The sequence below is a fragment of the Daktulosphaira vitifoliae genome, unplaced genomic scaffold (genome assembly GCF_025091365.1).
Source record: "Daktulosphaira vitifoliae isolate Bord-2020 unplaced genomic scaffold, ASM2509136v1 Scaffold_1, whole genome shotgun sequence".
Lineage (NCBI taxonomy): Eukaryota > Metazoa > Arthropoda > Insecta > Hemiptera > Phylloxeridae > Daktulosphaira > Daktulosphaira vitifoliae.
This window is the reverse complement of record NW_026099572.1, coordinates 7,307,758-7,320,337: the sequence shown is the minus strand read 5'-3', so window position 1 is coordinate 7,320,337 and position 12,580 is coordinate 7,307,758. Positions and strand designations below refer to the sequence as shown.

Genomic DNA, 12,580 nt, shown 5'->3' with positions numbered 1-12,580 from the left:
GATTTAAAAAAGAATAGAAGTCATAATTATGTGTATAAAAAAACTGTAAAATCTTTTACTATATATGAAAAAAAGCAAAATAAAAAAAGTTTGATAATGAAAAAGTTGAATGTCAAAAATAATTATCTAATATAGTAATAGTTTTAGTTATTAATAGAGTGAGAGGTGGTCCAATGGGGAAAGGTGACTCACTAACCTAACTAAATTTGTTGACACAGTCATAAATTAAAGTCTTCAATTGAAAAAATTGAAGACTTCGCAAAATTTATATATATATCCCTCTACAAAAATTTATAAGACTGCTTCTGAGTAGGGTGGACATAAGATACTGCTCATGCACTCAAATTTTTTGGTCCTTTGTGCGCATCCATTACCGAATAATAATATAGTAAATAAATATTAATACTAATTAATGAAGTTGTACACAAATTGAGATGGTGAGTTGTTACATCAAAAATTCATATGTCCATGTTGAACAAATGACCTGTTGACATTGTCATAGGGCATTATGAATGAAACATTTTGTACACGCCACATCTTCACTTCTCCATGGCTGAAATCATTGCATACACAAACCACATGCAAAAATGTCCCGCCACCATACCACCACTACATAAAGTATATACTAATATCATAAGAATAAACACATACTGAGCAGCAGTAAAGACATGAGATGAGTTGGTAGCAATTGCATTAATCGGCGAGTCATGTGCTTTCATTTCTCCAAGGAGAGCACATGTTGATTCAGACCACATCTTTAATGATCCACTTCGACAAACACTCAAAAGTAATGGTTGATTAGGAACAAACGCTAAACCACAGATCCAGTCTTTGTGAGCATTATTAATTGACTAAATCAACCCAAAAACAATTCAACAGCAATATATTTAGTACAAAATAAAAGTAAAAATTTAATTAATTTTTAACTTACAGTTACAAGCTCTTGCTTATTTAAATCCCACTTTTTAATTGCATAATCTCTTGATCCCGAAAATAGAATTTCATTATGAATAGCTAAGGATTGTATACCATCATAGTGAGGTGGCTCTAAATTAACTGTGGGATTATACGTTCCAACAGCTTCATCATCAACTTCAAACATTTTTATATAATGATCTTTGGATCCAGTTACAATAATATTTTTATTATCAAATCGGCCTGTTGCTAAGCACATTACAGCAGCTGTATGACCACTACTGAGTTTTCCACAAACTGTAAATCTAGATACAAAAGTAATATATAATGTTTTTACTTATAACAGTATCAATTAAAATAAATATTAATTATTAAAAATATTATATTTTAATTGTTACATTATGAATACCTACAATACAATCATTTAACTATGTACTATATAAAAACAGATCAATTGTAATACAAAAGTTGGTTCAAAGTTTACATTATCTCTATACCTACACCAGTTGTTGATTGTTTATATTAAGTGAAGATTACCAAAGATTGTGAACAAAATTAACTAACAGTCAATAGCTAATTTAAGTGTTTTATTTACCCAAGTGAGGGGGTCAAAATGTTGTAATTTTAATAATTTAGATTCAATTGGTCTGTTCTTAAGTTGTACAAAGTAGTTTTTTTTTGACATCCAATTTATTTAAAACAAGTTTTAGGTTGATAAAATATATTTGAAGATTAGAGATAGATGGTTTATTTTCTCATTGATTTATAAAAAGTAGTATTACATTGTATTTATATAAATTATTTATTTACTTTCTCATGTCCCAAATCTTAACTTTATCTCCAGTTGCCATATAAAGTGTACGTCCATAATTGTTTAATGCTATATCATTTAATAAAATTTCACCTACAGGTATTTGCGAAGACATTACCGAACCATTATTTACAATACCTGAGGAACTATAATAAATATGATTAGAAAATAATTGAAATTTATTGTTCATTAATAAATATTTACTTTAAAGTTTTAATACATCTTGAGAGCCGAATATCCCAAACTTTTATATATGATGAACTAACACTTAATGCGAGATGTGTAAATTCATCATATTTTATAGCAACTACACTGGTAGGATGGCCACCTAAGGTTTGAATTTCTTTTCCACTATTTAAATCCCAGATTTTTACAGTCTTATCTAAAATTTAATCATAATATTTAATGTATATAAAAAAATTGAGTTAAAATTTATGAAGCCTATATCAATTTAAATCTGACCTTTTGAAGCACTAAACAATAAATCATCAATAGCATAAACAGCTAACACAGCTCTAGAATGACCTTCTGTAATATGAGTACAACTTAGGGGTGCTTTCATTGATGTCTAAAAGTGAAAAATAATTTTAGTTTATTTTTGAATATAAACAATAATAATATTAATCAAAACTGACTTTTCCTTGAAATGGATGAATAACTCCTTTTGATCGGTGCTGTTCAATAGATTGTGTAGTACTAGATGTAAGTCTAGAAAACACATTTTCATCGCGGCTAACAACTCGCCGATGGGAAGGTGGTGAATTTGGAGGGCTTTTGTTAAGTCGATCCCTATTAGATATTGTATATTAGAAGCACCAACACCAAAAAATTAGTTAAGTTACAATTGTGCACAAGATGTATTAAGTGTTTATATTTTAACACCTATGAATCTATTATTTATTAATATTAAATTTTGTCATAAATATAAATTTATTAAAAATAGTTAATTATTAGTAGAAGCACTCACATTGAACCAGGTTTGGATAATAAATTGGTATTAGGAGCAACAATAAAGGTTCCTCGTCTTATAAGACGAGGTGATACAGATTCTTGTCTTTCTGCTTGTTTTCTACTTAAAACAGGCGAAGGGCGATATTTATCAGGTCTAAAATAAAAATATAATTAGAAAATAGGGTTTTATGAAAAATTTTAATAATTACCTTAAAAATGATGATGCACTAGGTACTCGAACTAAAGAGATTTTTTGAGTTTGTTGTGGTTCAATACTTTTAGAGACAAATAGTAATTCTTGTGCTTGAGCTGCTCTACGTCTATGCTTATTTATTCCAGTATCACTTCTTGTACTAGTTCTAATGCATTAATAAGCAAATTAATAATAATTTATACATATTTTAATGTAACTAATGTTTTTTATAACCTACGTCATTTCTGTAGGAGATATAGAACGAGATGATGAAGAAGAGCTTATAACTGATTTTATATCTCTTTCGCTACTAGTAGTCATACTAATTGGTAAGTCAATCATACGATCTCGACTAGACAACATATGTTCAATTAATTGTCTCTGTATTTCATTTTCTTTCTCAAGCTAGAAAACAAATCATCTAATTTTATCATTATGGTTAATGTATATTTAAGATCTAATTTAATTACATTTTATATTATTATTGCAAATTATTATTATTTTAAAATATTTATAAAAAACATAATAGAAAATAACTTATGAAATACTTGTTGCATTTTTGTTTCAAGTTCTTTTACACTTATATCTTTTTGAGCAGCCAAACAAGAATTATGTAAAGACATTTGATAAAGTTTTTCAAGGATATAAATAGCATCTGGAAGGTTATTCAAGTGACTGTTTAGTTCTAAGCTCTCAGTTGCCACCTATAAAATTTTAATTATAAAATAATATATCATAATTATTATTACATTAATATTATTAGACAACTTATTTTGTGTAACTTTGAAAAGATCTAGTTTTTAGCATACTTTAGAATCTTCAACTTGAAGTATATTTTCTTGCAGTTCTTTGATATTTTCATCAACATAATCTAAATTGGCGCGAATAGCTTCTATTTCATCTTCTAAGTCACGATGAAGATTACTATCACGTGGTTGTTGCACTTGAGCATCAGCCAGTTTTTTTAATTTAAAATCCAAATCTGAATGTAATCTCACTCTTTCTTGCAATAACCTAAAATATAAATAACATTAATAAATATTATATTAACAATAAATAAAGGAAAATAATTAATTATATTTTTACCTTTCCATGTCTTTTTCTAAAGAGTACAGTGTTTGTTTATTGAGTGTCAGAGCAGATATATTTTTTTCTAAGTTTATCCATGTTTGCTTAGAATTTTTTTGATTATATTTATTACTAGATGCACCTATCTTACTATTATTCATTGCTCTTGCTGCTCGACGAAGTGCTGTAACTTCTTCTTGTTTTCTTTTTAACACAACATCACGCATACGTGACTTAGATTCGAGGTTCCGCATCCTAATTTCAGCTCTTCTACTTTCTTTTCTTAATTGAGCTATTTCCTTAGCTTTTCTCATTTCTGCCTCGTGATGTCTTGTAGTTTCTTCTTTTATTTTATTCATAAGTTTAACTTTAGATCGTTTCATATCATTTACTTCATATTTGAGGGTTCTTATTTGATTCTCATACTGAGACTGATCACGTAATAATTTAGCATGTTCTTTTTTGGCCGACTGTAAAGATTTTAATTCTTTTTGCATGGTAGTAAGTTTTCGTTCATAATCATCTTTTACTTTTTTAACTTTTTCTGATTGATTGCTGGTATTACTATTACCTAAATAAAAAAACTAATATTAAAGTTCAGAGTATTTAGATGAAAATTAGCTAATAATAAAAAATCATGTTTAACATACAAATAAAAGCTACTTAATTGTAATTACCAAGTGAAGACAAAACAGTATCTCGTTCATCTTGTGTTAATTTAATTTTGGTTTGAAGTTGCTGTAATTTTTCTTCATAGTGTTGCCTTAAATTAGCTAACCTCCGTTGTGAAAGTTCTAATTCTTCAATAAGTTTTTGTTTTAAATTGATTTCAGAAGTCAAATTTGCTAGTTCTTGACTGTATTGACTATCAACACTTGCACATTCATTTTCATCATCTGAAGAGTTATCTTCACTTTCTAAAAAAAATTGTGTAATAAATTAACCATAATAGCTATAGATACAAAGACCATGTTCTTAGCTGTTATCTTAGTGTGTGAAAAAAAACCATTTCTTTATCCTAAATATACATTATGAATAAATAACTATTACACTACAAACATTGTTATCAGTTTAAATACTAATGACACTTAAAATTATCTGTGTTTTGAAATAATATATGTAAAGTAAATCCAATATTAAGCCAGAAAAATTAATTGGTAAAATGTAATTAAATTTAAATTGTTTTAAAAAATTATTAGCTTAAAACATTCCCACGTTAGCATGTATATTTTTTCCAAACCATCACTATTAGTTGAGTCAGTTTCTGATCCACGAGATTTTATTGAAATTAAACGTTGTAGAGTTCGTTTTTCATTTTCAAGTTCCAGTTTTGCTTTAGCAATTAATTCTTTAGAAGTATACTCATCATTATTTGAATAATTTGTAAAATGATTTTTGATTGGAGACGATACATTCTTACGTAACTGTCCACATAGATGTTCAGATTCTAATAACTTAGCTCTAAGGTCTTCAATTTCTTTTAAATAACCTTGTATGACATCAGACATGTTAGTTTCTAATCCTGCATCTGTATTTACCCAGGCTCCTGTAGCTTTTTCAGCTAATAACTGAGTGTTTTTAGAAGTTAACACATCTATAGTTTCTTGTAAAGCTTTAATTCGAGCTCTCATATTACTCAATTCAGTTTGCAACATTGTATTTTCAATATAAGTGTCATTAACACATTCTTCTCCATTTTCGTTAACAGTTTTTTTACCCTAAACCATTTAAAAAATTTCTCTTATTTATTAATTCAAAAATAATTACTAAGTTTGGAGACAAACCTGTTTATATTCCATAATTTCAAGTTGAAGTTGTTGAATTTCTTGACGTAAGAGTTGAATTGTTCTAGATGACTTGTCTTGATTAATAACAACTTTGTTTTGAATATTACGAGCTCTATTTGCATACTTCAAGGTATTTAGAGTTTCCATAAAATCCCTATCACTTGGTGAAACACATGCTATCATAACTGTTCTACTGTTACCTGAAAATTTTGTTTACATTATTAATTTGCTTATCTACTGTATTTTTTTTAATTACCTCCAAGTGAATCTTGAAGTAATCTAGTTAATTTGGAATCTCTATAAGGAACATGTAAAACTTTTCGGGATTTATCACCTAAAGCTGAAATCACATTTCCTAAAGCTAAAAGACCACAGTTAATTGATATTCCTTCTTTAGCTCTATCCCCAGTTGCACCAGTTCTTTTTAATCGTTCAGATCCTGCTAAGTCTACAAAATGGAATTTAGCAGTAAGAGTTTCAAATTCACCAGCATTATTTTTAGTGCTAGTAGAATTTGTTCCACATTCTTCTAATGTAGACTCAGTGCCTTCATCCTAAAATTGTATTATTTAATTAATGTAATTAATATTTTTATTTAATGTATAGTATAAAAAGGAACAATTACTGACAGTTACTATGAGTACTTAATGTATTCAATTATCAATTAAACAATTAATCAATCAATGCATTCAATAATATCTATAATATGATAAAATTAAATTCTTTTAAAAAAATAAAACAGCTTCTAAAATATTGTTTCATGGACCGATTTTTTAAGAAGGTTTAAAATTAATTAATTAACTGTAGGAAAAATATTTCCTTGGAAATATAACTGATTAATTTATATATTATTTTTATTTTCTTATTTAAACGTGCAAGTATTTTATATTTATATCTAAAAATGTAAAAAAAAACTTTTTTTTTTTAATTTTATGAATAAAAAATATATCTTTTACATCACTACCTATATTTTTACTTTTTATTTATTGTTAACTAAAAAAGAATAATTATAAAATATAAAAAATTTCAAATATAAATTTACTTCATGCTTAACAAATCGTTTCTGTTGAATATTTAATGTAAAAACAGCATGACTTCTGGAAGATTGTGAATTCATTTCAGTAGCTGCAGTTGTACGTGATAATGCACCTTGACGTAAATTTGATAAAGCTTCACCTGCTGAGTTGATAGTTTTCCATGAAACTCCTGTTACATAAATATTATGCTGCATGTCTTCATGAATACGAATACCACTTTTAACCTAAAAAATATACACATAAAGTAAAACGGTATAACAAAAAAGAAAATAGTGAATTTGATACTTACTTTAGAGAGAGAATAATCACTTGTTGTATCAAATAAATCAATGATTTCTTCATTATAAAGTTCCAAAAATTGGGCAGTAACAGTAAAATGAGGTGCTGGATCACCATTGTCTAATGATTGTTGCTTAATACTTTGAATACCATCAAATAATTGATGAATAGCTCGAGGAATAATACCTAATGTGAACGGATCTGAAGTATCAACGTTTTCCAAATCAAAACCAGTACCCATAGTGTAAGTTTTACCAGAACCAGTCTAGGCAAATAAATTTGAATTTTAAATATATCATTTTGAATATTCAATTTTTTATACCTGGCCATATGCAAGAATTGTGGCATTATAACCTTGTAAAGCACCAACTACGAGACTCGAAGCGCAACTATCATAGACCGTCTGTTGGTTTTCATGTGTGTCAAACACATAATCATAAGTAAATGATTTGTCAGAACCTAATGTTACTTGGGGTTCTCCAGGGGTAACATTTGTACAAATTCTACAACCATCAATCACCTCTCTGGCGATTTGAGGCCGTATCCTATATTAAAAATTACATCTTAATTAGTAATATTTTTTCTCTAATCAGAATTAATTTATCTAGTATTCTATTTAAAAATTATTTTTATATTAGAATGACCACAAATAATTCAAAAACAATATGTAAAACAAAAAGGAAATGAGCTACCTCCTTATCTCCATATATGGGAAGACTACATTAGTCCCCCACATAAAAATTTACTTTTTAGCCACTCCTTGTTATTCATAGAAAAGATGGGTTTTAATGTTTTGGCTATAAACAGCGAAGGCCACACGGTTCAAAGTAAATTATTGTATCACTTAAGGAAAATCAAGGTAGGCCGTGACCAACCAAATTTATTTGCTTTTCTGACGTACATAAATATTTTAAAATTTTATTCTCTCAAGGTGCATTCAAAAATATTTAGCTATCAAAATTATACGAAAGTATTCAGCAAAAAACTTAAAATAGTATCTGGCTGGATTAGGTAACTCAATAATACTGAAAAACTTACCTCACAGCTACCTTCACCGACGATTCGTCCTCTGTCGTTAACATGACGACAGCAGTATCTGTAGTCGTACTTAGAATTCATCAAATATTAAATTCACATTTGGTAATCTCTTCGCACGAAATAAAAAATTTAAATTCAAACAATGTTTCGTAACAAAATTTACGGCAACACAACATAATATTACTGCGGGTAACAGAGAGAAAATGATTGCCGTGAGTATGAAATTCGATAGGTTATCAGAAAATATGATTGCATATATTGTCGATAGTGGCAGTAATTGATTTAATAATAATAACAATAATGATATCGATTTACGAATAAACGTTATATATTTTTTATTAATTCATTATTATGAAAACGATGAACAATAATAAAGTTGTAGAGAAGGTTTACCGGAAGACAGCTCGTATCTAACACCAGGTGACTAGGAAACTGCAGCGGTTGGCTGGTCACGCTGATAACTGTTATATCTATTGTCTGATAGTGGGGATAAGGAGAAAGGTACATTATTCCATGTCTTCAAACGTTACGGCTGATGAATTAAAGCGGAACGGCGACAATACTTTGTATTGAACATCAAATAATGGATGAATGTAGAAAAATCCTTTTGACTAGAAAAATAGGTAATTATTTTAGTATATAGCTAGAGATTATGAAAATAGGGTATAGAGGGAGATAACATATTTATATCTTAATAAATGACTACTTTTAAAGAAATACATTAATGTATGGCGCCAGATAATTTTAAACAATTCAATGTACTACTTTATGTACATGAGTTATCTAAAAATAAATTATATATTGCATTGATTATTATTATTATTATTGTAAATGATGGCAGTATATTTAGACTAAAATATAACATCAAAAATTGACTATCTTTATGTAATATATATAAAAAAAAAATAATATTTTTCTATCGTTGTAATAGTGTGATATCACTAGAAAATATAAAAAATAAAGTGCAATTATTCTGACATTTGATAGTTAATTATAATTTTAGTTATAAATTTGAAATTTTAATTTATCATAAACCAATGGTAACTAGAACATTTTTTTTTTTTTTGAAACGGCACTTCTTTTTAATATATTTTATATTTATCTTATTTACATTTAATATTCTTATTGGATGGACATTAAAAGTTGCGAAAATCCTTCCTGAATATATCTATAATCAACACTTGAATTTTATTTATAAATTAAAAAAAAACTATTAATCTATATACATATACAGAGTGATTTATTTAGGACACTACACCCATTCAATGGGAAACCATTATTAATTTTTAATTTTGTAAAGAAAAATATTGTTTATTGAATATTGATGGTGTTTTTTTTTGACTCTGTCCATTTAAATACTTAAAACTCACTGGGTCGATTTTGATGATCTATACGTTAAAAGAAGTCGAATAAATGTAGTTGAACCTATCATCGCGTAAAATTGAAAAAATAGCATTTTCAAAATTTTTTTTTATATAAACTTTTTTTAAAAACACTGATACTAATGACATTTTAATGTGACGTACTAAAGACAATAAGCTTCTTTTTATATGCTATTCATGAAAATCCTCAATATAGGAATAGGAGTTGTTTAAAAGAGACCACCTCGCATGAAAAAATAAACTTATTTCAATTCAGTTATTGAAATTGTTCAAAAACGTTTGCGTTCTTTAAACCTATGCCAAGTTAAATCTTTCGAAGTGTACTACATTATTAAAAAATTCACCTCGATGATTGTTTTACTATGAGAAATCGACCGTTAAAGTAAAAAATATTGCAATTTAAAAAAAAAAAACTTTATTTTCAATTAAGCAAATAATTTAACAAGCATTTAATATTTTAACAAAATTTTAAAACATTAATTGTATTTATAGAAAACTAAAAATTATTGTGAAATTTAACTGACTTGTATCACCACGTTTTTTTATGATAGTGATGTTAATTTTTTATAAGTCACAACTATGGCGTGTCCCTACTATGCTGGGTTATTTTTTTCATCCATTAATAAAAACTTAAACTTTAATCATTTAAGTATTATATCATATTATATTAAAATTGTTTAAAGATATGGCTTTATAAAATACTAGTTCGTCATTTATTTTTTTTTTTTTTTTTTTTTCTGAAACCAGAGGCATCTGTTTCAATTATTTGTATAGTTATTATCAAAAAAATGTTATCACACCTGTCCTTCGATAAAGTACGATTGTAAAATTGCGTTGAATATATAAGTATATGTTTATTAATAGATATGAATTATTAAAGATAAAATTTCTGTATAATTGATTATATTGAATTGTAACTGTGATAAATGACTACTATATGCTTAACAGCAAATCATCAATTTTTGTTTAAGTTATGCAACTTAAACAAAAAATAACAGAAAAATTGTTCATTAGATAAAAAATTATAAGAACAAAATATTTTGAAATTTTTCCTATCATATCAGCAAACTAAAAATAGAGGTTGCCATTGAAGAAATTAAAGTTTGAGTTTTTATCCTTGAAAAGATAAAAAAAAATTATTTAATTACATATTGTTGTAAAGTATTTTGAATAAAATAATATTTTCCTTTACAAAAATTAAAAATCTTCAATAGTTCCAACAAAATCAGTGTCTTATCCTTAATGAATTGCCCTATATTTTTCAAAAATTATCAACAATTTAAAGTAATGATTATAGGTGAGGAGGGGTTCTGCTATTTTATCACTAGTCATTTCTCGGTCGTACTATTCGTCTCGCCTAGATAAAAAATGAGAATAACATTTAAGTACTGATCCAAAAATTGTTATCGACCAGTCATTTTCTTAATTTTAAGATAATTTTTATTTTATAAGTTAATTAAATATGTACGTTAGATATCTACCAGTAAAAAAAAGAAAGCTGACACTCCTATATGTTATAAGGTATGTAACATATATGTAATTAATGACTAATAGACCAAGAAAATACACAACTAAAAAATATCAAAAATTTGTTTTGATATTGTATTTATTTTAAGAGTAATTGAGTGGTTTATGATAAATCGACCACTCAGTAGATTATAAGGTTATTGTTTATTATACAATATGTATGTTCAAACAACATAGCTATTTTAATCTAAGATTACTTCAGTTAAGATAACTTTATATTAAAATATAGGTTTATTTAATGAAATAATATTACAAAATAAAATATATTAAAATAAAGTAAAACATTTTTGGAAGTATACAAACGTATCAACAAAACTATTTATAATAAATATTAGGGAAATTGATTTAAATAACATACACAAAATTTCTTTTGTAAAATATTAAGACAATAGTGGGTCAGATATAATTTCTTTTTTGTGTCTTAATCTTATAAAAGATTTTAGACTTAAATTTATTGTAGTTGTATTCCTTCGATACATTTTTTTAGGTAGTTCAACCGTCATCAATCGACAATCATGTCCATTGTTTTGACGAAACCTCTTATCTATTTTTCAAATACACGAAGAAATTTTTCCTTTTTTATCCATCTCCTATTCAATTAGAAAATCTTTGAATACCGTGGCATAAGGACCCTCATATTACTCAAGACTATCATATAATGTCATAGTGTTTTCAGATACATTAACTACTGTCAATGTCCATTTTACCCCCATTTTTAATGTATGTATGTCTTTTTTGTAAGACAGCAGGATAATATCCTCGAAAATATGTTACCATTAAATCAGTGATAACTGCATGAACTTCGCTTTTTGACTTTGTTACTGTCATTTTAAGGTACTCATTAATTGTATTCGAAATAACCAAGATTTAGGTGACTTAAACGAAGGTATATTATAATGATGAAGAGTATTTGTGTTTTGATTATATATTACTTCTGCGAGTATAACCATATTGAAAATTTTTTCATAAATTAATAAGAAAGTTAGTTGAATTTAATGTTAGGTAAGTTTTTCCTTGGTTTTAAAATATGAGATTAAACACAAATAAATATATAAAAACCCAGCACAGGGGGGTTGCGGCACAGTGGTAACGTGGCATAGTTGGATCAAGTATAATGATATCTGACAATGATTAAAATCACTATCGAAAAAAACGCTTTGATGCAAATCTTTGGATAGTGTTTAATTTTAAAAAATTGGTGGATTATTTCAAAAACTTCATAAACTGCTAGTTCCTTATTAATATCCTGATTAAGATAAAGTATGTCGAATGAAAAAGAGATTATAAAAAAATAGTATTTCCCATTAAAAATTTATATTGATCAATACACTTTTCAATAAGTTATAGCATTATAAAGTTAAAAATGTAAAAAATAAAATTTTAAAATTTTAAAAATAGAATTTTCACACAATAATAGCATTCATTAGCCATTTTCACCGTGAAGATAAAATAGTCCGAAATTTTTTTTTTACCATTATAAAGTATATTACATTAGCTTTAATTTAAGATATATATAAAAATGTCAGACCTTCCGGAACACTTTCAAAAGTTAAGTTGAAAAAGTTCTACTTTCTATATGCATTTTTATGTTT

The 12,580-nt window shown here is 26.7% G+C and overlaps 2 protein-coding genes across 3 annotated transcripts in view; one reads left to right on the top strand and one right to left on the bottom strand.

Annotated features, from left to right (window-relative positions):
• Window positions 1-427: 427 nt before the first annotated feature.
• On the bottom strand, window positions 428-8,483 carry LOC126896477 (kinesin-like protein KIF21A). The gene is given in 22 exon segments (XM_050669284.1): window positions 428-506; window positions 508-553; window positions 652-851; window positions 932-1,220; window positions 1,726-1,872; window positions 1,931-2,108; window positions 2,189-2,294; window positions 2,362-2,515; window positions 2,694-2,831; window positions 2,887-3,036; window positions 3,109-3,275; window positions 3,419-3,574; window positions 3,680-3,884; window positions 3,957-4,509; window positions 4,616-4,855; window positions 5,179-5,656; window positions 5,723-5,925; window positions 5,982-6,279; window positions 6,768-6,986; window positions 7,052-7,306; window positions 7,364-7,586; window positions 8,080-8,483. Coding segments are annotated over 22 exon segments (4,497 nt in total). The 5' UTR covers window positions 8,124-8,483; the 3' UTR covers window positions 428-458.
• Window positions 8,484-8,569: 86 nt separating this feature from the next.
• LOC126896482 (uncharacterized) overlaps window positions 8,570-12,580 on the top strand; it is a 41,749-nt gene continuing 37,738 nt past the window's right edge. The window contains exon 1 of one of the 2 annotated variants that reach the window (XM_050669297.1): window positions 8,570-8,702. In XM_050669297.1, the coding sequence (XP_050525254.1) occupies window positions 8,663-8,702 (40 nt within the window). In that variant the 5' untranslated portion in view covers window positions 8,570-8,662. The remainder of the gene's footprint in view (window positions 8,703-12,580) is intronic. The other variant, XM_050669299.1, reaches the window with a different exon arrangement.